At 37.1% G+C, this 26,469-nt stretch overlaps 1 protein-coding gene across 4 annotated transcripts in view; it reads left to right on the forward strand.

The window, feature by feature from the left end:
- Nucleotides 1-26,469, forward strand: part of VWA8 (von Willebrand factor A domain containing 8) — a 194,192-nt gene that overhangs the window by 85,085 nt on the left and 82,638 nt on the right. For all 4 annotated transcript variants that reach the window (XM_067292461.1, XM_013948313.2, XM_067292475.1 and 1 more), the window contains exons 21-25: nt 4,934-5,010; nt 21,197-21,272; nt 21,959-22,094; nt 23,301-23,420; nt 25,457-25,662. In XM_067292461.1, coding sequence (XP_067148562.1) covers nt 4,934-5,010; nt 21,197-21,272; nt 21,959-22,094; nt 23,301-23,420; nt 25,457-25,662 — 615 coding nt within the window. The remainder of the gene's footprint in view (nt 1-4,933; nt 5,011-21,196; nt 21,273-21,958; nt 22,095-23,300; nt 23,421-25,456; nt 25,663-26,469) is intronic.

Consider the following 26,469-nt stretch of genomic DNA (forward strand, 5'->3'; position numbering starts at 1 on the left):
TTGGGAAGTTTCTTCCCACAGGATTCTTTCTATTGTAAATTTTTCTTATCTTTCTTTCCGTAAGGCTCCATTTCTCTTATGTATGTAAATGTAAAGATTGTATTTTGTGCAATAGGGTTCTGGGTTGAATGTGATACTTAAATTCAGAAAGAGGTATGTAATCTAGAAGTCTGTCTAAACCTGATTTATCCAAGCTGTTCAATTTATGACTTCTATCAAGGAATTGTTTATGGACTCTTGTGGTGGATTTTTTTTTCTTTTAGTGTTACCATAATTTTTGCATGCCCCAGATGATAAATTCATAATAAAATAATTAGATCCTAAATCACAGAACACTCTTGTGCAGCACATTTGTGACCAATATATAAATTACAGTTGGGGCAAGACTTAGATCACTACTGCTTTTTAGCAACTATTTTCCTTTGTTACTAACATCAAAGCAATGGTGGGGTCTGTGGCAGTGGTCCTCTGGTAGCAATGTCTCCTCTTGACATATCTTTTGCAGTTGTTGCACTGCATTATTCATATTTGTTCCAAGCAGAAAGAGAGAGACTTTTTTTTTTCAATCAGAACTATATCCTCTGGTGTAAAAAATAGCAGCCCAAAACAAATGCATGCATCCTTGCAGGTGTTTTTGTAGGCAGATACCAGCAAGCTATGGGCATGGAAGATGGTTGAGTGCCAGATGCAGGCTCAGAAACTGGACATTAGCAAAAGGGTCTTCATTTTCTTGGTTTTCATTGTTCAACCATAAGTTTCTGTGATAATGGCACCAACAATATAATTCTTGCTATGAAGTTACAAACAGAACTCTGAGACAAGGATTCTCTATGCTATATGTTAAAAATAGTGAAAAATCAAGATTGCCTTTCATTCCATAATACTAACATTTCAAAATTAGTTGTAGAATAAAACTATCTAAAAGGTCCAAGTGAAAAAGTGAAAAACTTCCTTTTTCACCAGTTGAAAAACCTGAGTTTCATTAATTTCTAATGAAACATGCTCTGTTGGAGGTGATTTAAGCTACTCACGATGACTAGATACTGAAATGAAAAAGGCCCCATTGCAATATCTTGGCTGAAGGATAGTACTGAGCAGAACAACGTAGTCACCTCTTTAACCACTTCAATGTGACCTGCAAATCATTTAAAAGAAAATAAAAATGAGATAGGATTTCTTAGCTTTTTTTCTGATAGTTCTTTTTCTAAGAGGCAAACTATTAATTTCAAAAACTTTGGTTCAGTTCTTTTCCTGTATAACTTTTTTGATTTCAGTTGAGTTGTGCAGGGGAGAAATTTGTCCCACTACTGTAATAGCTGCACCCTGAATTGCAAAATGCCTCCTGGGACCTGTAAGAACCTTGTTTTATATTCAAAGCTGCAGTTATTGTTACTGCTAGAAGATTAAGTCATTTTATCTTTAGTAACAAGTGTTTACAGTGTCAGTTAGGAGAATTTTTAAATAAGGAATTTGCCTCCTAATTGCATGATTTTATTTTTGTTATTTATGACTGCAGATTTTTACTTCCTGTTTTTCTATTTCAGTTGTCCTGTATGTCTGATGGAGTAAAAATTGTCTAATATTTGCTTTCAGAAATATTTTTATTGCTTTTAGCTGAAATGCCAACACAGATGTTATTTTCCACTTAATTTCCATATGTTTATATTTCTGTAAAATCAAGTAGCTGCAATGTTACATATATAAATAACAGTGTTAATGGCAAACTGGTTTGTCCTCTGAATGTTACCTTAGGATGCCATTAATGCAAATTGCATGAGATTATATTCTGAAACCAATCCAAGTTCAATTCAGTATTTTAGCGTGTTCATATGAAATGTGTAGTTTTGATTCTTTCTGTATAAATACTTGCCTACTAGCTGTAAGATGAATATAGATTAAAGAAAAAGGAGGGTGATTTTTTTGCCATCTTTGTCATTTCTTGTTTCTGGGATGCAACTGGCCGATTTCAGAGTTTTTCTAAAATGGGTTATTATTTTCCACAGTTCTTGTTTATCTGAAGAAGATTACCAGACACATTCTTTATCCCATGGAGGTTAGGTGAATTTGGAATAAATTTAGTTTTCCTGGTCTCATGTCAATGAGTACTACTGAAGGAACTCAGCTCTTTTTTTGCAGTTTTTTTCTTACTTTCTAAAATAATTATATTGTGCCTTCTTGCTGGAGTAACTGAGACGAGAGAAGTGGTAACTTGTTATCATGTAAGAAGGTGAAAGAACAGGATCAAAGAGCTTTGACTTGAACTTTGCTCCAACTGCTGTTGTCAACCAAGGATTTTATGTGGTACACCACAACCTCTGTGAAGGCACGTAATGTATGCTTCGAAGCAGTTCAGTCAAGAAGTTGAGCAACATTAACATGTTTCTAGTAGTTAAATCTGGTGGGAATGCCTTGTGGCTTCTGAATACTGCATGCACCTTTTAAAAATGCATCACATTCTGAAATCAAGGTATACTTAAAATAAAACAAAGGGAGATGCACAGGGAAACTGCTGCAATGCACAATACAAACTAGAAAAGGGTGAGATATGGTCATGGCACAACTCCCATGGACTTCTGTGTGTTACTTTGGTAACAGTGCTCACTCCATTCCTCCACCACGCCTGTGTGTCCTCTGAGCACTCTTTCAGAAGTGAGGTTTATTCCTCTTAATATCCTTGGTGATAACAGCATGGGTAAAAATAAGCAAAACCAGCTATGTGGTCATCTTTCCGTTGGAAAGGGAGAGGGAGAAAAAAAATCTCACTATGCTATTTTGTAGTTGGGAGTTAGTCTTTTCTGCATAATTTTAGGACGGTATTACAAACATACAGACAAACCACACGTTCTTTCTGTTAATGCACATGAAAGCCAAAGTCCTTTTTTTCTATTTACAGTAACCATTTTGCTTGATATTAAATATGTTTTACATTGATTCAATATGGTGATCTATTTCTTCAGCTTTGTTCTTGCCACAGCTGGCGAGAGTCCCACTCTGTAGAGAAAAGGATATGCAATACACTGGGGACTGGTACAAAATACTGCTGGCGGACATCTGCCCAATCCTCTGAAGGTCTCTTGGAAAATGTGAAGGAAGCTGCTTTTAGCATTGGTATTTGTGCTTGACATTAGGAGTATTCCAGTTTATTGACCCATTTACAGTTTTAAGTATCTTACTGCAAGCAGTGACAAACACATGGGAATAAAACTGTCCATATGTGCTGTAAGAGGATTGCTATCCTGTTTCTGGTTACTTTTGATGCTTCTGATACAGTTCCTGAAGTTGAATATTTTTCCTCAAATGGGTATGTTCTTTGAGTTTCTAGAAGAATTCGTTATCAAAACATCATCCTTTATTTTGAAGCACTGGGGAGTTCTTTTTCCAGGAGAGTGATAGTTTTTGGAAATGAATGGTGATAGTTTTTAAGCATGTTATAACTTCTTACTACAACCACATATGAAGCTGCAGATTCTTCTGAAGAATCAGATGGAGGAAGGCTCATGAGAAGGTGTATGGCAGAACGCTAGCCTGAATTACAGCTTTTCTGAGTTCAGATTGAGTCTGCAGTAGGATCTGTGTGGTTCTGTTTTTGTCATCCCTGCTATATTTTTTTTTCCTCTACTCTCCTGGTGAGATCTTTCCTTCCATGATTTCAAATACTACACATATGTGTTTGATTCTCTAGTCTCATAAATGTAGTCAGATGAGAGATTGTGATCCTATTTTGAGAAGTTTAAACAGTTTGCTGTTCTGCAGCTGTCAGTTACTATCTTTCCGCTAGAACTTACAGTCATGAAAGTCATAACTTGCAGTCTGAATGCTCCTATTCTGTTTTAATGCCAAGTGAAACAGATTAGATTAAACCAATTTGAGACCTCCTAATCTCTTTAATCTATCTGTGGGTTATATTTATCTCCTTTATTTTACACTAGTATGGACTAGATGGATTCATGCAGTCTCTGAATCTCAGTGGAGTGACAGTATCTTGTCAAACTGCTTCCAGCTGGGTGCATTACAACTGAACTTTGTTCCCACTCTTCCCCCCCGCCGCCAAACCTTGACAGTCTCACTTTTGTTCTGATTTCCCAAACCTGCAGCCACTTCTTTATAGGAGGGAAAAGAATTTTCTGCATCTGAACTGTCATCTGGGTGTGCATTACAATTTCAGGCCTGATCAGGAATGCACTTTTGAAGTGCATTTCCTTGCAGCAGCTTGGTACATATCATGCAGTAGTCAAGGGACATATGACCTGGATCCTTTAGGATGAGACTAAAGTGGAAGATGTTTTCCAGTAGCACACCTGATGCCTTCCAGCTGCTAATTAATTCCAAGGGACCAGACTAGGCCTGGTCTGAAATAAAAGCCCTGAAATGCTTATGTAGGCGACACCAGGGTGTTAGCAACAAGTGATTCACTCTATAAACCCACTGTTGTTGTTCTGCACTGCTAATGTATGTCTACAAGGGGAGTAATAGATCAGTTCAATTCCCAACCCAATTCCGGTTCCATCTGTTTTTTTTGTTTGTTTTTTTGTTTTTTTGCTAAATTAAGTTAAATGAGATTAGCAAATATGACCAAGGTAATGATCTAACTCCATGTGGCTGCTACTAGATGTTACCTATGGCTACCAAGATTCACCTTTTTATATTTACTCTGAGCCAACTTCCTAGCGTTCATGGCCTCACAATAGCTTTGTGAAATGAAAGGGCTGGAGAAACTGGGGTTAGTTAAAAGTATGCATAGGTGTGAGTGGTGTAACTCTAGAGACATGATCCTATTTCTGTTTATTCCTAGTAAGATAAAGAAGTGTTTTGCAAGTATATACATATGTAACATATATATATAATATCATCAGATTATGTTCAGAATTCTTTGATGTGGATTGAAATGGCTTAAACGTGTACATTATACATTTATATGTATATATTATTGCAGGGTGTTGGGAAAAACAAGATTGTTGACAGATTCCTTCACCTCTTAAACAGACCCAGAGAGTATTTACAGCTGCATAGGTAAGGTTATGTTACATTCCCATCCTTTGTTGTTTATAATCTGATTTTCCATGTTTTAAAACTCATGTTTCTGACGTTAAATTTGTTCTTATGGTTTGGAGGCAGACGCTATTGTGGTAGGTGGCACACAAACAGACCCTAGAAATGTATCTTTTATGGAAGAGTTTATATGGGCAGAGACAATAGGCTGACATTGAGGAGGGGGTACAAGAACGTACAGAGGTCACATTGTTTAACATAATAGGAAGTAGAACTCTGCACCTGCTGTTGTCAAGCCTTTGTCAAGAAGAGACTTTTGCTGAGATTTCTGGTGAGATTTTCCCAGTCATGAGGAATTGCGTGAGGAAAAAGTTAAAAGGTGCTTGTTTGAATATGTCATTCATTAGAGAAGAAATGTTCTAAATAGTAAAGGCTATTTTTTCCCCCTTTGACACTACTGCTAAGCACATTTATTTCATTCTCATCCATAAACATGTTTGGATTACAAAATTAAAAATTTATTTTTTCATATGCAAGTTAAAAAAAACCCGAGGACTTTAAGACAGCAAACCAATTTAAAATAATTCAAAAGCTGAAAGAAACAACAAGTAATGATGAGTAGTGCTTTAATATCAAATTATGTGCCTGCTTCTTATGGCCTAAATTGTGGATCAGCGAATTGGAATAAAGAATATGTCTAGAAGAAGAATCAGTTTGAATTGAACTGCACCTTTTTTCAGCTTCATCCTAATCTTTACCTATCTCTCTTCAGCTTTCTACCTCTACCATGCTGCCTCCTTCTACATGCAGTGTTTCTTAAATAGCATTAATAAAAATATGTCTTCTGATATTTTGCCCTTTAAAAACACAGTCTCTTTAACATTTTTCCCCTCAGCTTTTTGTCTTGAAATGTCTTGCCCAGGTATTCCTGATACTTGGATAGCTCTATTTCATCACTTTTCTATTGCCATTTTCTCTACATACTTCCTCTCCTAAACTTCCATCACTTCTTTCCTAAACACCGCTTTTGTGACTTGCTACTTTCAGTTTTGCATTAGCTTTCTTACTATCTTCTCTACTTGGAGCAGCCACCCATCCCTTCTGGGTAAAGCTCACTATCACTTTTGCAAATCTCATTTATTTCACAAGATACTCCAGTACTCCTATCACTCACAGTGTGTGTCTTTTTTGAAGAATTGTTCTCCAGTGAGGTGTAATTAAGCAGAACAGTACTTCAAGATAAATTCAGATAACTCAATAGAAGGATGTATAAACATACAGTTTGGGTTGATGATGGGGCTGTAGAATATAGTTACAACATGCTAGTTGGCACATGGAAAAAAAAGTCTTTTTCTCCCGTTGAAGACAAACTTCTTTAGGCTCTATACAGGACAGCCTTGGCTGCAGTGACCATGAGATGGTGGAGTCCAGGATCCTGCGAGGAGGCAGCAGGGCACTAAGTAGGATTGCAACCCTGGACTTCAGGAGAGCAAACTTTGGCCTCTTCAGGGACCTACTTGGAGGAATCCCATGGGTTAGGGCCCTAGAAGGAAGGGGGTCTGAGAGAGCTGGTTAATATTCAAGGATCACTTCCTCCAGGCTCAAGATCGGTGCATCCCTATGAGTAGGAAGTCAAGCAAAGGAGGCAGGAGACCTGCGTGGATGAGCAAGGAGCTCCTGGCAAAACTCAACCAGAAGAAGGAAGTATACAGAAAGTGGAAAGGGGGACAGGCCACTTGGGAGGAATACAGGAACGTTGTCAGAGTATGTAGGGATGTGACGAGGAAGGCTAAGGCCCGTTTGGAATTAAATCTGGCGAGAGATGTCAAGGAAAACAAGAAGGGCTTCTTCAAATACATCAGTAGCAAGAGAAAGACTAGGGAAAATGTGGGCCCTTTGCTGAATGGGGTGGGTGCCCTGGTGACGAAGGATGCAGAGAAGGCAGAGTTACTGAATGCCTTCTTTGCTTCAGTCTTTACTGCTCAGGCCGGCCCTCAGGAACCCCAGATCCTGGAGGCAAGAGAGAAAGTCTGGAGAGAGGAAGACTTTCCCTTGGTCGAGGAGGAGTGGGTTAGAGATCATTTAAGCAAACTTGACACCCACAAATCCATGGGCCCTGATGGGATGCACCCACGAGTGCTGAGGGAGCTGGCGGATGTCATTGCTAAGCCACTCTCCATCATCTTTGAAAGGTCATGGAGAACAGGAGAGGTGCCTGAAGACTAGAAGAAAGCCAGTGTCACCCCAGTCTTCAAAAAGGGCAAGAAGGAGGACCCAGGGAACTACAGGCCAGTCAGCCTCACCTGCATCCCTGGAAAGGTGATGGAGCAGCTCATCCTGGAGGCCATCTCCAAGCATGTGGAGGACAAGAAGGTGATCAGGAGTAGTCAGCATGGCTTCACCAAGGGGAAATCATGCTTAACCAACCTGATAGCCTTCTATGATGGAATGACTGCCTGGGTAGATGAGAGGGAGAGCAGTGGATGTTGTCTACCTTGGCTTCAGCAAGGCTTTTGACACTGTCTCCCATAGCATCCACATAGACAAGCTCAGGAAGTGTAGGCTAGATGAGTGGACAGTGAGGTGGATTGAGAACTGGCTGAATGGCAGAGCTCAGAGAGTTGTGATCAGTGGTGCAGAGTCTAGTTGGAGGCCTGTAGCTAGCGGTGTCCCCCAGGGTTCAGTCCTGGCTCCAGTCTTGTTCAACTTCTTCATCAGTGACCTGGATGAAGGCACAGAGTGCACCCTCAGCAAGTTTGCTGACGATACAAAACTGGGAGGAGTGGCCGATACGCCAGAGGGCTGTGCTGCCATTCAAAGAGACTTGGACAGGCTGGAGAGGTGGGCGGAGAGGAACCTCCTGAAGTTCAACAAAGGCAAGTGCAGGGTCCTGCACCTGGGGAGGAATAACCCCATGCACCAGGACAGGTTGGGGGCTGACCTGCTGGAAAGCAGCTCTGTGGAGAAGGACCTGGGAGTGCTGGTGGACGCCAAGTTAAGCATGAGTCAGCAATGTGCCCTTGTGGCCAAGAAGGCCAATGGTATCCTGGGGTGCATCAGGAAGAGTGTTGCCAGCAGGTGGAGGGAGGTGATTTTCCCCCTCTACTCAGCCCTGCTGAGGCCGCATCTGGAGTACTGCGTCCAGTTCTGGGCTCCCCAGTACAAGAGGGATGTGGCACTACTGGAGCAAGTCCAGCGAAGGGCCACAAAGATGATTAGGGGACTGGAGCATCTCTCTTATGAGGAAAGGCTGAGAGAGCTGGGCCTGTTCAGCCTGGAGAAGAGAAGGCTGAGAGGGGATCTTATCAACGTGTACAAGTATCTGAAGGGAGGGTGTCGAGAGGATGGGACCAGACTCTTTTCAGTGGTACCAAGCGACAGGACGCGAGGCAACAGGCACAAACTGAAACACAGGAAGTTCTGTCTGAACATGAGGAAAAACTTCTTCACTGTGAGGATGACAGAGCACTGGAACAGGTTGCCCAGAGAGGTGGTGGAGTCTCCTTCTCTGGAGATATTCAAAACGCGCCTGGATGCAATCCTGTGCAGTGTGCTCTAGGTGACCCTGCTTGAGTAGGGGGGTTGGACTAGATGATCTCCAGAGGTCCCTTCCAACCTCAGCGATTCTGTGATTCTGTGACTGTTTATGGTTAGAGGGCTCTAGAAATAGACTGAAATAAAAAAGGATAAACAGTGCTATGGAATTCCATAAAAACAATTTTTGAGTATAGAAAAATCAGAAATTTCTATTTCATGGGTGGCATTTGAAATACCTTGTAAAGAACCCAGTTTTTATAATACCATGGTAAAATTTATCAGACTGTTAAACAAGGATTACTGTGTTGTTAGTTAACACTATTGGATTCCAGAGTAAAATAAGAGAAAGTTTACAAAAAATCTGTTTGCTACTAAACTTCTAGATATTTTGTGGGAAAAAATTAATGCAATCAGAAGCCTGTTGGTTCACAAGTATTTTATTAGAAAATGTGCTTGAATATGCACCTCATCTTCTATAGCCCTAGGTGTTTCTGCAGGTTGGTAACTAGCTAGCATCAATATCATTAAACATGCTAACTGGAAATATTTCTGACTTTGTAGTTTTTATGGTGGCGAAATGCTGGATTATAAATCTAGAGCAGTTAAGCATTCTGCACTTGTCTTTTAGTTAACTGCCTTGTAAGGGAAATGAACAGTATTATTGCTTTCTTTGGGAGAAATACAGAGGTGATTCAGTGTCAGATGAAGGTAAACATTCTCGGCCCTTTCAGAAATGTGTCTGACAGCTTGTACCTTGATATTGCTTAGAATTTAGGTTGAAGACTCTCTAGATCCACTTCAACTAGCCTCTGGAAATGGCAGCTGAATATCTTGAGGCTCTGAGTTTCTAGTGAGCTATCAAATCTGTAGGAAACTGTCTGGTGATGACAGACGTCATCAGTTCTTGGATTGGCCCATATCAACTGTCACTTCATATAATTAGTTACAAAACAAATAATGTGCATGTATTTATAATAAAAATAGAAAATCAATAATGAATGGGTGTTGCAATGGAATAGTATCTGTTATGTTCTGAAGTAGAGAGATATATACTTACCAATGAAATGTCCTTGGTAGTGGCTATAATTAAGACATAAAGAAGAAACGGCTGGAGTGGAGAAAACTGTGAGAAGAGCTTTAAAATTAGTATAACCAACATTTTTACTAATATGTAGTATTATGTAATAAATTAAAGGGAGTGAATAAATAATAGACAAAAATGAAAATTCAAATTCAGTCTAAATACAATTTCAGAAATATTCTAAATGATTTATGAATCTAACCTCTATTTTTAAAAACTGATTTCTAATGAGACATAAGTGCCAAAATCATGAAGTAATTTTGGAAATTTTTATTTTCAATAGTTTATAAGGCAAATAGGGGGGAAGTACACTGTGATATAGTATATAACATTGTGTTATGAAGTATAATTGATTTAGGCATATATTATGAAAGACTACCTCAGCCCCTTTCCCAACAAACAGGAACATAAAAGAAATAAAAGCACTATTAAATGTGGTTTATTTGATTTTTTTACTTTCTTGAAATATTAAAAGTTCTGCTGATCTAACAGTGTACATATTCAAAGAGATTGAAGCATTTTTTAAATATCAGAGAATATTTTCCATATTAGAGGCAGTGAGCTGATACCACAAGTGATTTTAAAATCACACATTTTTTGCCTTGTACTTGAAGATGATGCAGGGAGATAGAAAACAGAATTAGGAGAAGTTTTTTTCCTTAAACATCCTTTCTAACATCTGTATTTGCTTGCTCTACCACTGATTCACATGGAAGGGTCAGCCTGACCTTAAGAATTAGATTGCTTATGGAGGTTATAAATCTTTCTTCTTAACCTTTTTTACTGTACCTCATTGAGAGGTTTTATATTCTTGGGTGTAATTGTTAAATTTTATGAACTATTTTTGGACCATAAAACGGAAACTCTTAACTGAAAGGCAGCCATGATTAGATTTAATAAGGTTTTAAGAAAAGTATTTGCTTATAAATTATTCAAAATGTTGGCTCCCTCTTCTTACCTACTTCTTAATATTTGGAGTCAATCAGGACCTAGAAAAGAGTGAGCACTGGAAAAAGGTGCTATATACTAACTCTCAGTTACCATGTACACACAACTAGCTGTATTAAATGTGGGGTTATATGATTTTAATGCTGTAACTGATAATTTGGGGTAGACTCTGCTTGGCCTCTCTCCAGGACTCTGCTCATTTACGAAGCATCTTGCTTCTTCTCCATGTGCAGTGAAGAAACTTTCATCTGCCAAGGATTCTCAATCGCCCCCTTTCCTGCAAGATAAGTTCCAGCACAGAAATCCTGAATTTCATTTACCTTGCCAGGATGGTTTTCTAGTTGTTGTTTGCCCAGGACACTGGCTCCAACTTGTAAAACATGCATCAGTGTTATCTTGCCTAATATTAAACTTTAAGTTCTTACTGCTTTCACCTTGCTTCATGTGCTTTCATGATGCTGCTAGAAAGGTGAAAATGTGAGCCCTGTGTACTTGGGGGCCCATAAGGGAACTATATAGAAATCAAAGACAGACTGGACAACTTTCTTAGAAAACTTAGAAATTTTTTAGAAACTTCGATATCCTCCAAATAAACATAACTCAGAATCAACTATTTGTGTATATTCCTAATTGTGTGAACCCTGGAAAGCCTCATCATTTTGAGGCTTCCTGTCATTACTTTTGCCCTTTCTAATGTGAGCAAAGTAGAAAGAAATCAAGAGTGGTTCTTCACAAAAATTTGAAGCCTAAGTTTCTTTAAACAGCAAGAGTCAACAGAAGAAAAAATGTTAAAGCTTTTTAGAAGACTTGAAGCAAGAACATGTGCCGCGTTAGACTATAAAATCCTTCTTAGCACTGATGAGAGTAATAGATAAATGTAAAAATGTAAGCTTCCAGCTGCTCTGCACAAAAACATCGTAAGAAAGTATCGTGGACTTTGGACTGTTGGCTCCTTTGATGTGATCAAAGAGAAAAGATTAATTTTACTTCTCTTACCATCAAATTAGTAGCTGATTAGACACAAGAATAGTTTTGCTGGAGTACAAGCATTCTATATCTGTTATTTAAGCATTTAGTTTTGCATCTGTTTGGAATTTGGTTTTACTGTCAACCTGCTTTTTAAATTTCAGTTACAATGATTTCTCCTCCTTGCAGTTACTACTTTTGTGTAGATTGTACTACAACATTTATCCTTCTGTTTCCAATGCGAGCTTGGTTTATGTCTCAAGATTTTTTTTATTTGTTTGTATTGGGTGATGAAGAAACTTGTAATAGAAAGTCCAGTTTTCTAAGCAGCTTAAGTTCTGACTAGGAGGGTGTGAAATTCAGTGGCCTACATCTTATAGTAGCTTCTGCTAATATAAATAGTTTTATGTGCTAAAGACGCTGGATTATGTGCTAGATTTATGTGCTAGATTTTATGAGCTAAAGGCACTGGATTAATACATACATCAAGCTTTTGGGATCATATGATGTTGTCTGATCTTAGCTTTCATTAAAATATACTTCTAGTCTTTAACACGTGAGCTTAAGAAAAGGAAAAAAGAGAACAAGATTTACATGTAATTTATTCTCATCTGAAATCTTAGGCAGCTAAAGAGAACTGCAGAAATACTGTGAAGAGTCACCTAGTGTGAACTCAAGATCTGGTGTTGCACAGCCATGAAAGCTGCCACCTCTATTCTACTGAGGCTCACTTGGCTTTAAGTTGTGTAGCCAAAAAGAGCAACTGGCGACAGGAACTCTCCGAAATAATTATCTGCCATCCTCAGTTGTGCTCCTAATTGCTCTGATAGCAACCAAAGCCTCCCTCTTTAAGAGGTAGCCTCTTTAAGAAAAATCGAATGTGCAAAGAAAGTCTATATTCCAAGCAGCACGTTTGTGTGATTCAGGAAGACACAATATTTTTTTCTCTGTCAGTACTTTCTTCATAAAGTTTGGTGTATGGTATGCTCATTGATTTACCAACAATTTCCGCAAGGTAGCATTTGGATGACCCCAGCTAGCTCTTATTCTAGATAAGTTGCAGTAATGTGTCTGGCAAAATCAAAATTGTTCAGTGGAAAAAATCCTTTTTTGTGTTAAAGATTGGTTTTCTCTTGTCTTTATAAAATTAAATAATCTAACAGATTAGTGATTCCTTGTGGGGACCCTGTTTGCACTGGCCTTAGCTAACACAGAAACGTGTCAGAATGGAGCAGTAGTTAAAGGTAAGGGAAATAAGAGGCGGCTTCAGACTTTTCATCGTTTTCAGATCAAGAAGAATAAGAACACTTTGTATAATAAGATTAAGTGTAGAACATTTCTTCTAGAACATTTCTTTCTTGTTATGATATGAATGTAAATAATTCATGGTTGTTAAGGGAAAATTTATCTTAAATATTTCCTGGCTTCATACTGTCTCAGCAATAGATCGGCCATAGGAAGTGCACAAATTGCAGCCCGCCATCTCCATCTCGACAGAGTGTCTGCCACAGGCATTCCTCTACAAAATTACAAACTTTCAGAAAGAAAAAGTACCAATTCTCTGCATGCTTACAGCAACTTGGTTACTGTCAGGTAGTGAGAGAACTGGATCCCCCTTGAGCTACCACAGATGTAGCCACTGAGGTTGTGATAAGCGAAGCTAGTCAGCCTCAACTCTGCTACCTGTAGTAGGTAGATCTGCAGTTACTTAGTTGTGTAAGAACGTTGCAGTCGCAGAAATAGAAGCTTTTGATGAGCAGGCTGCAGTGTAATCTGCATCAATAATACCGGATTATGAATGGATTTGGGGCTACCTGGAGCCTCAGTGAATCTGCAGAAGTCATGAGCCAATTAGGACACACACACGCACACAAAAAGAGAACAGTCCTGTTCACGTGTTCTCTTTTTGTGTGCCTGTGTGTATTTGTGAGCATCAAGAGAAAGTATTTCCCAAAATACTCTTCAGGGAAATTGAGACAGTTTGTTGTCCAGTAAGAGGATAGTGCCTTACAAGTCTTTACAGAGTCATGGGACAAAAGAGGGAGTGCTTTTTGGTGTATGAGAGTTGTTCTCTGTAATGTCTAAAAAGTTGAAGCTGCTTATGAATAGGCTTTGATGACTTTTCAGGGAAATAGAGCATATAGGAAGTTTCTTCTTTTTCTTTTAAATAAATCAGTAAGTGTAGTGCTTGCCTCAAGGGTTGTGCCCTTTAATTAGCCATATTAAGTCATAGTTCTCTGTGTGATATCCTTTCTTGCAGCTTCAGAAAACTTCTTTTCCCCCTTTCTAGACATCAGCATAGTCATGCTAAAGCTATTTGGCCTTGTTATGAATTTGATATTTACCACTGTCAACAGAATACTAACTGATATAGAAATTCTACTTATCTTATAATCTTACTGTTATTTTAGAAGATATTTCACTACCTTATACTGATCTTCCTATTGCTATGTTTCCTTTTGAAGAATTTACTTAAGAATTTAACTTCCTGTTAGAGTTACTATATTTGTTCGAGTGAGTGATGATTTGAAAGTGCGGTACAGGTTTTTTTTTTTAAATCTGCTACATTTTGTTTTGTGCCTTTTCTAGTCATCTAATAAATTACAGTAATCTGATGAACTTTTCTTCCTAAAATTAACTGAGTTTACATATGTTATCCTTTTTTAAATAAATGTAATTACATTGTGATCTTTAACAATTACATTAATGGAGAGATTTGGGGTAGGAATATGAGCTTACAGTGTCCCTACAAGCAATAATCTCTACAAACTGTGCATTAATCTTTTAATGTTCTTTCCCTCTTTTTTCAGCATGCATAATCAGTTTAAAATCTAATTACCTCTTTCCCCTACTGAGATCATTTACAACTACCCTTTCAGCTTTATTGACTTCAGATTTTTTAAATTCTGATTTAGAAAGTTGTTTCAGAAAGAATAACATAAGTAACCCAAGACATAGATGAACATCTAATACTGTAGAATTGTGGTGTACCTGTTCTCAGAATTGTGTTTGGTCACCTTTTCTTAAAAGAATATACAATTATGTGAGACAATTTAAATGCTGATATAGCTCTGCAGGTCTGTTTTAAAAGTGAAAGACCACTAAAAAGCAATCTCTGTAGCAGACTTGTAGAAAAAATGCTTTTAAGCTGCACTGTTGTGTTAGAGGGATCTACTAAATCCAGTGATAGATGTGTACATAGTTATGTGTTGACAGCCACAAAAAAAATAAGTAATTGTTTTTCATGATTTTGAGGCATGGATGTATATGCCTAGAATATTTTTCTTTGGTGTTGCAAAAAGCCTTATAGCACATGGTTTATGCAGCTCAGGTTGGGAAATAAATATAACAAGACATACTTTTGTTGTGCGGATTTATGTTCTGAAGCACTGAATGTGCTGGCTGGCATATAATAGGTTTCTTTGTCTTTTTTATTTTTGTTGTTGTTTTTCCCCTTTTCTTAGCACATTTTCAATCACTTCAGTATTGCAGTGCAAGGCTTACAGAAGTTCATGCAAGTTTGTGGTTTCTGTTTGCAATGTTAGCTTTTCATAAGCTGTGTGACTAGCTCTGAAATTGTCAGATTCCAGGTGTTAGAGAGCCGCCTCATTTATCCTTTTTGTAGAAGTTGATTTCAGCTTGAATTTTCCTGCTGGGTGGCTGTTATGGGGAAATAACTTAGGCTGGAATGCCGGGGTGTTTCATTTTCCTCTAAAGCTGAAGTAACAGTTTCTAGCTGTTTACTCAGTGAATTGTGTTCCTATACATAATAAGGGGAGCTATAGGAAGTTGTGTTTCTTCATTTATTGAGTTGACAATTAGGGTGAGTGAATTTCATTATTTTGTTAAAAGAAATTATGTGAAAATGTTACATCTTGTTTTAAAAGATGGATCACTTATAAGTAATTCTGTAACTTGATTTAAGATATAACTTGAATTAAACATATAATTCCTTTTGGCCTTTGTTCTGCCACCCTCAGTCATACCAGTAATAAGTACTTTTATACTCCAAATAATTCTTTAGATTTTAAACAAACATATGTCCTGCTGAGTAGTTACAATGCTCTAGCAGAAAAAATTTAGGGGCATAATTATCAGTGTATGCAGAGAAGGTCAAAAAGGCTTTACCATATCATTTTAACAGAGAAATGAGACAGCTGGTTGGCTTTACAGGTATTTCAGAATTTCCTGAGCATAGCGGTCAGATCATGCAATGCAGTGGCTGTACGATAGGTCAGCCAAAGAGGTAAAAGAAATTCAGTTGTAAATGTCAAAGCCATGCAGATTTTTTCTTTGGGATAAGATCTCCTACTCTTCATCAGGACAATACACGAGTGGATTAGTTAAACCAATAAACAACTTCAAATGGCTCTTGACCAAATAACTATTTTTCCAAATACTCTTAGAATGAGGTCACACCAGGTGTCTTTATTCATGTCAGATTGAAATATAGCCAAGAAGATACATGTATATCACAGAAATGAAGTACAAAAATCATTAGAATCTATATTCTGGTATTCTGATTTTTCTTGCAACGGGCATGAAGTTCCATTTGGAAAATAAGAGGGTGGCCAAAGCTGAACCTACTCTATCCAAGCTTGTTACCATGTGCACCAACCCTGAAAATACAAATTACCTTCGAGAGATATTCTCCTCCCCTTTCAGCCTCGGTGCAAGTGCACACCAAAGCCAGGACAGTATTCTTCAGCACTCGTCATGATGGAGTAATACCAGTGAATATGGATGTTTGGCATGTTAACTGAGGTGCTAATAGGGTATCCTATATTTGGGTTTAAGCCTGCTGCTGACTCATGTTTTAAAATACAGCAGTACAATACATTTTCCTTTCCTTAAATTTGATGACAATTAATAAAGTATAGAATGGTTCGAATCGTATTTTGGCATTTATATTTCAGTGTTTGGGGAGGAACAGGTGTCAGCACATACAATATATGTTTGCAGACATGTCACATAAACAACGTGCACAGTTTTATGAAGAATTTCATGCTTGGACTTCTCTGTAGGAGCATTTTTCAGCAAGGTACTCCTCAAGATAAATAACACAAATTTCAGGAAAAAAGGAACATGATTCTCCTTTGTTCCCTAATTTTTCTTTCTGGCTAGGTTCAACTTCTGTTTCTCATAACAGATATCCAGAACATTTGGTGATTTCCTTTCTTTCCATCTATCACTCCCATCCTGCTGTGTTTCAACGTCTGTTGATAGAGCTATTCAGCTTTTCCAAACAGCTCTAAATTTCATTTGAAAAGAGATAGGGAAAAACGTTTCTATCTCCAGTGGATGCAATCAGAAATGCTGAACTCGTTGGATTTGTGTTGAGGAGAATTTCATTCTAAGCAATAAAATAGATATCAGGTAATGGTTCCTTTGCTCTTTTTACGGAGTAATTTTTCGATTAAATTATTTAATAGAATTTGGATACATCTTGGAAATAGACAGAGGCAGTTTTCTCAAATGGGTATATTTGAATTGTAATCCAGGTTGCTAATAAGGACTTGGAAACTTGTAACCTGGGTGGACATTAGTTTCAGTTCACTCTTGTAGTGAAGAGGACTTAAAAATCAGATTTTTATTAAATTTTAAATTAAAAAATAAAAAGAAATTTTTTAAAATGCTGTCATCCGTAGTTATTAGCATCTGGTTGGTCTCCGTTTAAGTTACAAAGGGAAGTTGATAATTCCTTGAGACATGATCACTGCAATAAGGAACATGAGTATTTTGCAGGAAGGATGTCCCTCTCCAGCCTGCACTGTTTTGTAAGACTTGGTTAAAATCCAGTGAGATTATCCCTTCCCTTGCACCTGCTGTAGCCAAAAAAGCATTTTCTGTGATTGATAGAAATGTCTCCTGCTGTATTTCATAGTTTTTCCCAGGAAAGAAGGCGTTGCTGTCAAAGATGTAGTAACTGTCAATGACTAGTATACATTCAGTAAACCTGTAAACTTCAGAGCTGCCTTTGGGGTAAGCAATACACCAGTAGCAAAAAGTAAATCTGCATGGGCAGAACAGACAGTGATGTGAGCTAGTAAACAAAAAACATCAAAAGCAGTCTCGGAAGTGCTGCTATGAATTAAATGGTATTGTCAGAAGAAGAGTTGCTGGGTTTTGGTACCAGATTTTTTTCTCCTCCCTCTATGCTTGTGGGGAAGATTTGCATGAAAAAAATAAAAATAAGTTTTTAGGAAAGATATTGCTGAGCTCTTCATATTTTTCTTTTACAACCCGGAGAAAAATCTGCTCAGTTAAGCAGGATGAGAATTTGCCAGACATTTTTTCTCACCTGCTTCTACATTCCCACAGTCTTGCTTCTTTGTGTTAGCAGTATTTTCAACTTGGGTGCCAAATGTAATGAAGTTATGGGGTTTTGATATTCATGCCTTTGTTAGAGCCTAGTTAAGATGTTAACAAGTAAATGTGAATTAGGAGATAGACCTTTTAGTTGATTTTTTTGCGGGAGTGAAATTCTACAGTTAAGTGTTGTGAATACCAAATGTATTTTACACTTGCAAAACTCCACACCCAATATCGTTCAGAAATATTTCACATTTAGCATATTTTTATTGTTCTTTCTTTCAGTGAGTGTCTTTACATTTACGTAGTTCATTACAAAGTGGAAATTTAAGAAAAAGGCCTAAGGAGGCAAATTATTTTAGCTATTTTTTTGTACTGCTTAGTTCATGTTAGGTTTCTGAAGAACAGAAATTAATGACATCTAATTGCATAGCTTGTGCTTCTGAAAGGAAAATTACCTTTATCTGTACTAACCCCAGCAAGATCATCTTATATGCATTTGCTGAATGTAGTAGCCTAAGCAAATATTGGAGTTTTGCATGCATTTAGGTCATCAAACCAATGGAATTAATATTTGGCTATATATTTAGCTTCTATAGTACATTGCAAATCTCCTGAAATATTTCTTTAAAATATTAGGGCTGAATAACAACAGGGAACCACAAATAACAAAATGAGAAGAAAGTTAGAAGCTGGGCTTAGAATGTCAGTTGTTCTTCTCCATTCCTTCTGCACTCTTTACTGATTTATGCAACTTTCGTAGTACGTAAACTGCAAACTCTTCCAATGTTGATTTCCCCCAAAGACATAGTCAATTCTGTCTTCCTTAAATCCATAGGATAATTTCAATCTTTATGTGAGCTGTTGGTGATACTAAGCACAAGTTAGTATTCCATAGCGAAGGTTGTGCAGAGGCAGAGGCTTAACCAGTTCACCAAAAGTAAAATACATTATGTTGTGTTACGGTAAAGCACCATTTTACATTTACATTTTACATTTCTCTTTTTTCTTCCATTGTCACCTGTGCCCATCTACAGCCGCACTACAGATATCTTCCTTTCTTTCCATACTCTGTTCACTTTTTTTTTTTCCATACATTGGCTGTTTTTTATGGCTAGTGCTTTACCATCCTTTACCTTATTCTTGGCCTGTGCTTTCCTTTGATCCTCTCACTTTCTGAGTGTGCTTTTACTTTAAAGAACTCAGAGTTCAGGTTTGAAAAATATTTTCTTTTTTCTCCATGGATTAATTCCTTAAAATATTTTTTCCATGGGTTATTCCTGACTAATTAGTAACCTGCGAATGTGCCCTCATATACTCTAGGGTTTGGCTTACACATTGTAAAACCCTTCTACAGCTACAACTGTGTAGTGTGAACTAGAAATGACAACTGTTTGCAGGGCTAGGCTGATGCACGCAGTCCAAGAATTTAGTCCGTAAATAATCTGTGCCCAAGAAACAAACATCATTGGTCTGTCGTTGTTGCTTCCATTAGTGGTTTCTCTGTCCGATATAGAAGTGGGTAAACAAGGAAAATGACAATAGAAGCTTTGGTTTTGCTTTCTTAGTAGGTTTTCTAGGTTAATGGATTAAGTGGTTTTAAAAATTATGCAGAGCTGCTTTTGTTGCGTGTAGATACAATGTGAATATAATTATCTTTGGAGAGTTCTGCTATTTTTGAGAGGCTGCAGTTGCTGGAGATAAATGATGGGGGAAATCTCAACTTTTTAACCTTTTCCCTCCTGGATTAAAATTCAAATGAAGTAGCCAGATATTAAATAGCTCTCTCTGTGCTTTATTGCTATGCATGGGAGACATTGGGATAAATCTATCATGAGTTTAAAGCTAAACAAGGAAGTATTAGTTGTTAGGGAAAAAAATCCTGCTGACAGGAGTTTCAAATTGAGGAAATTTGCATGTTATGCTGTCAGTTTTAAACTGTAATTGGAAGCTGGCCATTTAGTAGTTTACTGCAAATAGCACTGTGTTTGATTTCCTGTATGCATGGAGCTTATCAGAATATTGTTGATTTTTTACAAGGTGCTACAAAATTAAAGATAGAAGTAAGGTAGACGTTTGGAACAATGAGTCAGTTTAGTTTAACCAAACAGTTTTTTATACTGCATGGCTGTGAAAGGTAAGAAATTTTTGTTGTATCAAATCTTGCACCTGATGCAAGGTTTACCAGCCTTACCTATTGACCAGCGTGTGGGTCTCAAGCAGCATAAATGTGGCTCTCATGTCTATTTATGTCACGTGAACAGCTCATCCTTCTGTTGACACAGAATTTGGATAATCCAAATTTTGAAATACAGGAGTAAAGGGCTTGCATAGCCTACTTGCCTGAAGACTGAACTGCATTTCCTATTGCTTATGGAACTGTGGGAAGCATGGGGACCTTCTGTTGTCTCCCACCTGTGGTTTATTCCTTAGATCATTTATCTCTCAGAACCCCAAGATACATGGGGCTGGTTTTATGGATCTTGACTGTATGAGGGTTTTGACAAGTATGACATAGTATCAGGAGGATTTCCCCTGGTTCCTGACATGAGATGTAGAGATAACTCCAGTGTGGAGATATCTTATGTTGGACCTTTCTGAATTGCAACTATTTTTCATTTATCTGCACATTCAGTGTTGACTGAAATAGATGATAATAGTGAAGATTAAGGAATAGTCTCATTACAGGTTTTTATTAGGCTGCTTTAAATTTGAAGGAAAAAAATCATTTGAGTAATTTAGCCACAAATAAATTTTCAAAAAGAAATACCATGCTCTTTTAGCCTCTCCATCCCATCCCAGAACTCACACTGTTTATGATACAAAATGTAGCAAGTGCTAGTAAAAGTTATTCCATCTGGTACAGTTTAGATTGAACTAAAAATAGTTGATTTTTAGAATTCCACAGATGTATTTTTAGTCTTGCTTTTTCCTGGTGATATGTCATGTGGAGAAGAGCTACTAAAATATTAACAATTTCACTATGATACAGTGAATTCCTGTTTGTTTCTTCTGGGGAGATTTCCCTGTTTGTCATGTAAATGATAGTTTAAACATGCTTAACTAGAAGTAGTAGTAATAGTAGTAATATACCTCAATGCAGAAGAAATAGATTGACTTTTCTGTGTTTTCATTTCCAGGGTTTATGAGAGATTGAGAACTGCTATGATGCTTTCCCTTGATCAACAAGCTAGCACAGTGGTCGTCTCAGTTTAAGTTCTTTACGAATTCTAAAAAATAGAGATATTGTTCCTCCTACAAAAGAGAAAAATAGAGTTTTCAACTTCATATATTCATTTTGGAGTTTACTGTGACTAAAGTTCCAGTGTATTTCAATTAATACTTTGTTTTTCCACTTTTCAGGGATACCACAGTACAAAGCCTTACCCTACAACCTTCTGTTAAAGACGGGCTTATTATATATGAAGATTCACCACTGGTCAGTAGTTACATTTTGGTTGTATATTTGGAAAAATTCATTTAAAATAGTGAAACATACTGGCATTTTCAAATACAAAAATCCTTTGTGATCTGATTACTTTCATGGGAGAGTTAGTGAGTGTGGTAACACATGGTTAACTTTTACTTTGCTCACACTGGTCAAGGTTTCTGTGCCAGCTGCTGAATAGGATAATAATCTTGGGAGTCTGCACAGACAAAGTATGACGGAAAATAATTTAGTCTGTGTTAACCTAACATACTCTAACTGATGCAGTGATGTTTTCCTGCTTCTGTTGTAGTATCTAAAAATGCCTTGCACCGACCCACTATGCTGGACTCCAAATAGTTCCTACAACTATTCTTGAGTTCTTTCAGCTTCACGTTGACAATTAGACCCAGATTGTTCATGAACTTTTCTGTCCATACGCCAGTTCATCTTCACTCAGGGTCCTCACTTCCCTCTCCAACACAGTCCTTTCCATCCATGTGCCTTTCTTTCTTGTCTCTCTTTCTTCCCCTTTGTTTCAGTCCGCTGCAGTTCAGGTCACATTTTATCCCCCATTCTGACTCCCTTTCTTCTGTCAGTGCCACTGAGATATTTACCACTACCAACTGAGAACTCAGTAATAGTTTCTTGCAGATTTCTCTGGCGGGTTGTGATGATTTGATTCTTTTCTCTTCTAGGTAAAAGCAGTGAAGTTCGGACATATTTTGGTAATTGATGAGGCAGACAAAGCACCGACAAATGTTACCTGTGTCTTGAAAACTTTAGTAGAAAGTGGGGAAATGGTTTTGTCAGATGGAAGGCGAATTGTTGCCAGTAAGTAGATAGTGCTTTGATCATTTACAATAAAACGTGTTTTTTTTCAGCAATTACATTATTAATTAGAGCCCCAGAAGAGTCTAAATTGAAAAAATATGTTTGTTTGCTGCCAAAAGGTTAGCAATTAAAGAATTTGGAGTGATTTTTTTTCCCTAGAGAAGGATTTTAAATATATGAGATGTCAAATATTTGTGTTTCAAAGATTACTTCATAAGCTACTTTTACAACAACCACAAACATTTTCTTAAATTAGTATTATCATGAATTTTGTTGAGGAATTAAAAGACTAAGTTGAATTCTTGACTGCTTATTCACCATGAAAATAAAGATCTAGCTGACCAAATTATGATTTCGGTTCTGCTCATCTGAATAGTTGGGGTATAATTTTGTCAGATCCAGGAATAAAGATGAGAGTATATCTAAGGGAGATTTTTTTAAGGGTTTTATCTAATAAAATGTGTTTTCATTATTTTAAGGTTTCCTGCAGGATGAGAATATTTTGTTATTGGAATTTTATTCATGTGTATTGCAGGAACTAAATATTTTTTATAATTTTTCAGAGAAAGACCAGTGCCCTTTTGATGTTAGTAGACACTGTGCTTTATGTAATGAGTCAACACTTAGATGGCACAATATTGAGTTGTGCTTGTGATTATAAACTGTATGTGGGCATTTTTTTTTAAATATCTTGCTAGGCAGTCGCACTTAATACTGTAGTTTTGTAGATGAGGTAAAAGGATTCCCAAATACCATGTGCCAATGGAGACGTTGCCAGGGAGCAAGAGGAGCCAGTCTGATTCATTTTCGAGAAACAGAGCCTTCACATGTGTCTCTGGCTTTTCAAAGACTTTTTTAATATATTCAGGGCAAACTTCAGTCCTGTTTTCCCAGACCAGAAGATGCCAGATCCCTATAAGAAGATACTTTCTTCACCACTTGCCTCAGCAAGGTTAAATTAAATATGAATAGCACTAGTAGTCCGTATTCCAAGAATAGTTGATGCATTTTTTTAAGTGAAACAATTCAGTTAAATTTTTGTGAAACAAATTATGAAATTTTAAAATGAAACCTAGAACACTCATAGACGAAGGACGTGCGATTAAGTTGTTGAGAGGTTTGTTGTAACCGTTAAGATCTTTTTGTAGTTGTCTGATACATCACAAAGCTTAAATATGTATTTATTAAATTTTATTTGTTTTCCAGATAATGCTAATATAGAGGGGAGAGAAAATGTAATAGTAATTCATCCTGATTTTAGAATGATAGTTCTAGCAAACAGACCTGGATTTCCTTTCTTGGGTAATGACTTTTTTGGCACGCTAGGTAAGTGATTCATATTAAATGGTGAGCTTTAGTAGAACTGATTAATAGAATGACTGTCTTTATTTCATTAGATTTCATGGGGAGAGGGGATCCTTACACATATCAATGCTGTGTTTCATGTAAGACACTCAGGGTGGGATTCAGCTTGAAGACTAACACTTCAGTTTAGGTGTGTTAATGCAAGTGTCTGAGCTTGCCCAGAAGTGGACACCTTTACATGGTTGTCTGTGTTAAAACAAGAGTTGTTGTTTTATGGCATCTAGACAACCACAGAAGACAGACAAAGGTACAAGAATTCTTTCATAATGAGTCTATACTGTATACAAGTATAAGAAAAACATAAGCTATAAGCAGTTTGATACCTCACACCAATGATTAATACACCTGCTCACTGATTTCTCCTGTATCAAACAAGCCACTGGCCAAGTACTGTCCTCTTCAGTAGAAGAGGTGAGCTTGATGGATCATTCTTTTCTCTCTCTCCCTGAGGAGGGGCTACTGTCTTTTATAGTGCTAGCACTATGCCACCTGCTTGTTAATCCTCATTAGCTTCTACATGCACATGGCCAGTGTATGATAGGCCTTCTCAAAATGCATATGTCTGACAAGATATTGAAGTCATCCTAGTTTCATGTAACCATGTCCAAATATCACATCAAAGCTTTTCATATCAACAGCAGTTTCTTTTGTACAAGCTCTTGTTAGTTCCTAAAAATCCTATATAGCAGCAAAAAGATTCCCCACGGCTTCATCTGCCAGCAAAAACAGGGATCTAAGAGAAATTAATATTGCACAAGGGTGAGTAATGAAAAAGTCTGTGTATTGGCCTGTGCTAAGGCATCGGCCTATAGGTTAGTCTAAGTCCGCCTGTGGCCAGGTTTTGGCGGTGTTACACCTGGAATACCAGCTGAACAGCTCTCCAGACTCCACTGACTGTATTGTCTACTTTAGCTTAGCCACTTATGTGCAGGTACCTTGATTTGTGTGTCTTTATTTATCTGTTAATTGAATCCCACACTCAGTGATATTTTGGCTGTTATGCTTATTCTGCAAAAAATAATAACGTACATCATAAAAGTAGGAACAAACCCAACTCAGTATTGCAAAACAGCTTTTTGTTTTTCAGGTGTAGTTTCCAGTGAATGGGCATTCCATGTCAGAGACCCACTGGCTTTGAATTTCACTCAGCCATGTTGCCCCAAGATGTTTTTATTAGAGCCTATTTCTCTTCCATGACTTAATTTCCCTGCCTTCTCATATGGAGACAAAAGAAAACTGATTATCCCAGTATTGTTGTATTTGCCTTACATGGCAAAGGTTGGGTTCAGGTTTTTGTCTTCTTTGTTGATTTTATTTGTCAAGCATAGGGATCTTTCTGCTTCTAACCCAAATCCTTTTTCAGCAGAATCCAGTCATGCTTCTGCACAGTTTTTTATGATTTTTATATATTCTTTACAAATAAATTCAGTCTTACAGAATTTACGAGTGGGGCAAATATAATGCAAATGTGTGTAAAGATTAGCTTGACAAATTTCCTACCACACTTCAAGGTATGCAGAGGGAAATGAGAAACCCAGAGGTCCTCCAGACCTCACAGGATTTGCTTTAGGGCATTCCTGAGTATCAAGATTTTCCTGCATCTGCTGGTGTTTTAACAGCATTTACAGATTGGTCCCACTCAACCTGTCTTACTTTTTCTTTAAAACTTTTTTTCTTGTCTTCTTTTCTTTCTACATTCATTTGATTTGTGTTTCTTCTTGAAGTTAATTTCTCCCTTGTGATCGCCTTCATGAAAAGGGTGGAAGAGACCTCTGTCTCTCTGTCTGGAACCTGTACGTTCTTCATAACAACTTCATCCTATGCGTTTTTCAAAGTGGTGGGGTTTTTTGGTTTATTAGTTTGGTTTTTTTCAACAAACAGATACTCAGCATCCTCTTGACCAATCACTTTTCCATTTAAGTTGCTGTTTGAAATTTAAGGAGGCTGTTGTTATGTTCTCTTTATAAATTACTTAACTGTATGCTTTTTTCTTTTAGGGGACATTTTTAGTTGCCATGCTGTTGATAATCCAAAACCACAGTCTGAACTGGCTATGCTTAGACAATATGGTCCTGATGTTCCAGAGCCAATTCTTCAAAAATTGGTAGCTGCTTTTGGAGAACTCAGGAGTTTGGCTGACCAAGGAATTATTAACTATCCCTATTCAACTAGAGAAGTTGTGAATATTGTAAAACATTTACAGGTACTGTACATCAAATTCAGATTCCATAAAAATGAAACAAAAATGCATGAACAATAATGGCATATCTTTTCTAAAACCTTCAAATATTATATTAAAAATTAGTAGCAATGAATTCAGATTTTCAATGAAAAGATTTGCATTTTGAAAGAACAAGCACATTCAGATATTTAGATACTCTTAGGGCGAGGATCAAAGATGTAGGCAAGTAGTTATTTATTGTGCATGTTTATTTAAAGATACACAAAATACTTGTGATTCTGTTTTTCCACTATGTTTAATATGAGATAATGATAAAGTGAAAGCAGTATGCATTGTTATGCTAGTCTACATTATAAAATTCCCTGTTCAGTATACAATACTTTAAGAAGAACGTGACTGTTCAGTTTATGCAGCTATGAAATTTCTGTTTTTAATCATCTCACTGGGGAGACTCTGCAGCATAACAGTAATATACCATGGGTTGAATTTGTTTCAGGAAAATGTTACATGGATAGTGACTTAGTCAACAGGTATTCGGGTACCATGATTGCTTCCTACACACATTTTAAATGTGAAATCCTGAATTCTAATTTAATAAAGACATTGTTAAAATAGCAGTAGATTCTGACTTATATCTTTATAAATTGAAGCATATTCTTTTGTCTGAGGTATTTGAAATGTAAAATACCTGAATCCTCTTTGAAATATTTTCTTCTGTTTATAATCATAAAGTAGGTAATTTATTATTTTATACTGAATTTCTTGGATTATTGAATCTTAGATTAAAAAAGCTTAGTGGAAATATTAATGTAATTATTATGATTAGAA

The sequence above is a fragment of the Apteryx mantelli genome, chromosome 1 (genome assembly GCF_036417845.1).
Source record: "Apteryx mantelli isolate bAptMan1 chromosome 1, bAptMan1.hap1, whole genome shotgun sequence".
Classification (NCBI taxonomy): Eukaryota; Metazoa; Chordata; class Aves; order Apterygiformes; family Apterygidae; genus Apteryx; species Apteryx mantelli.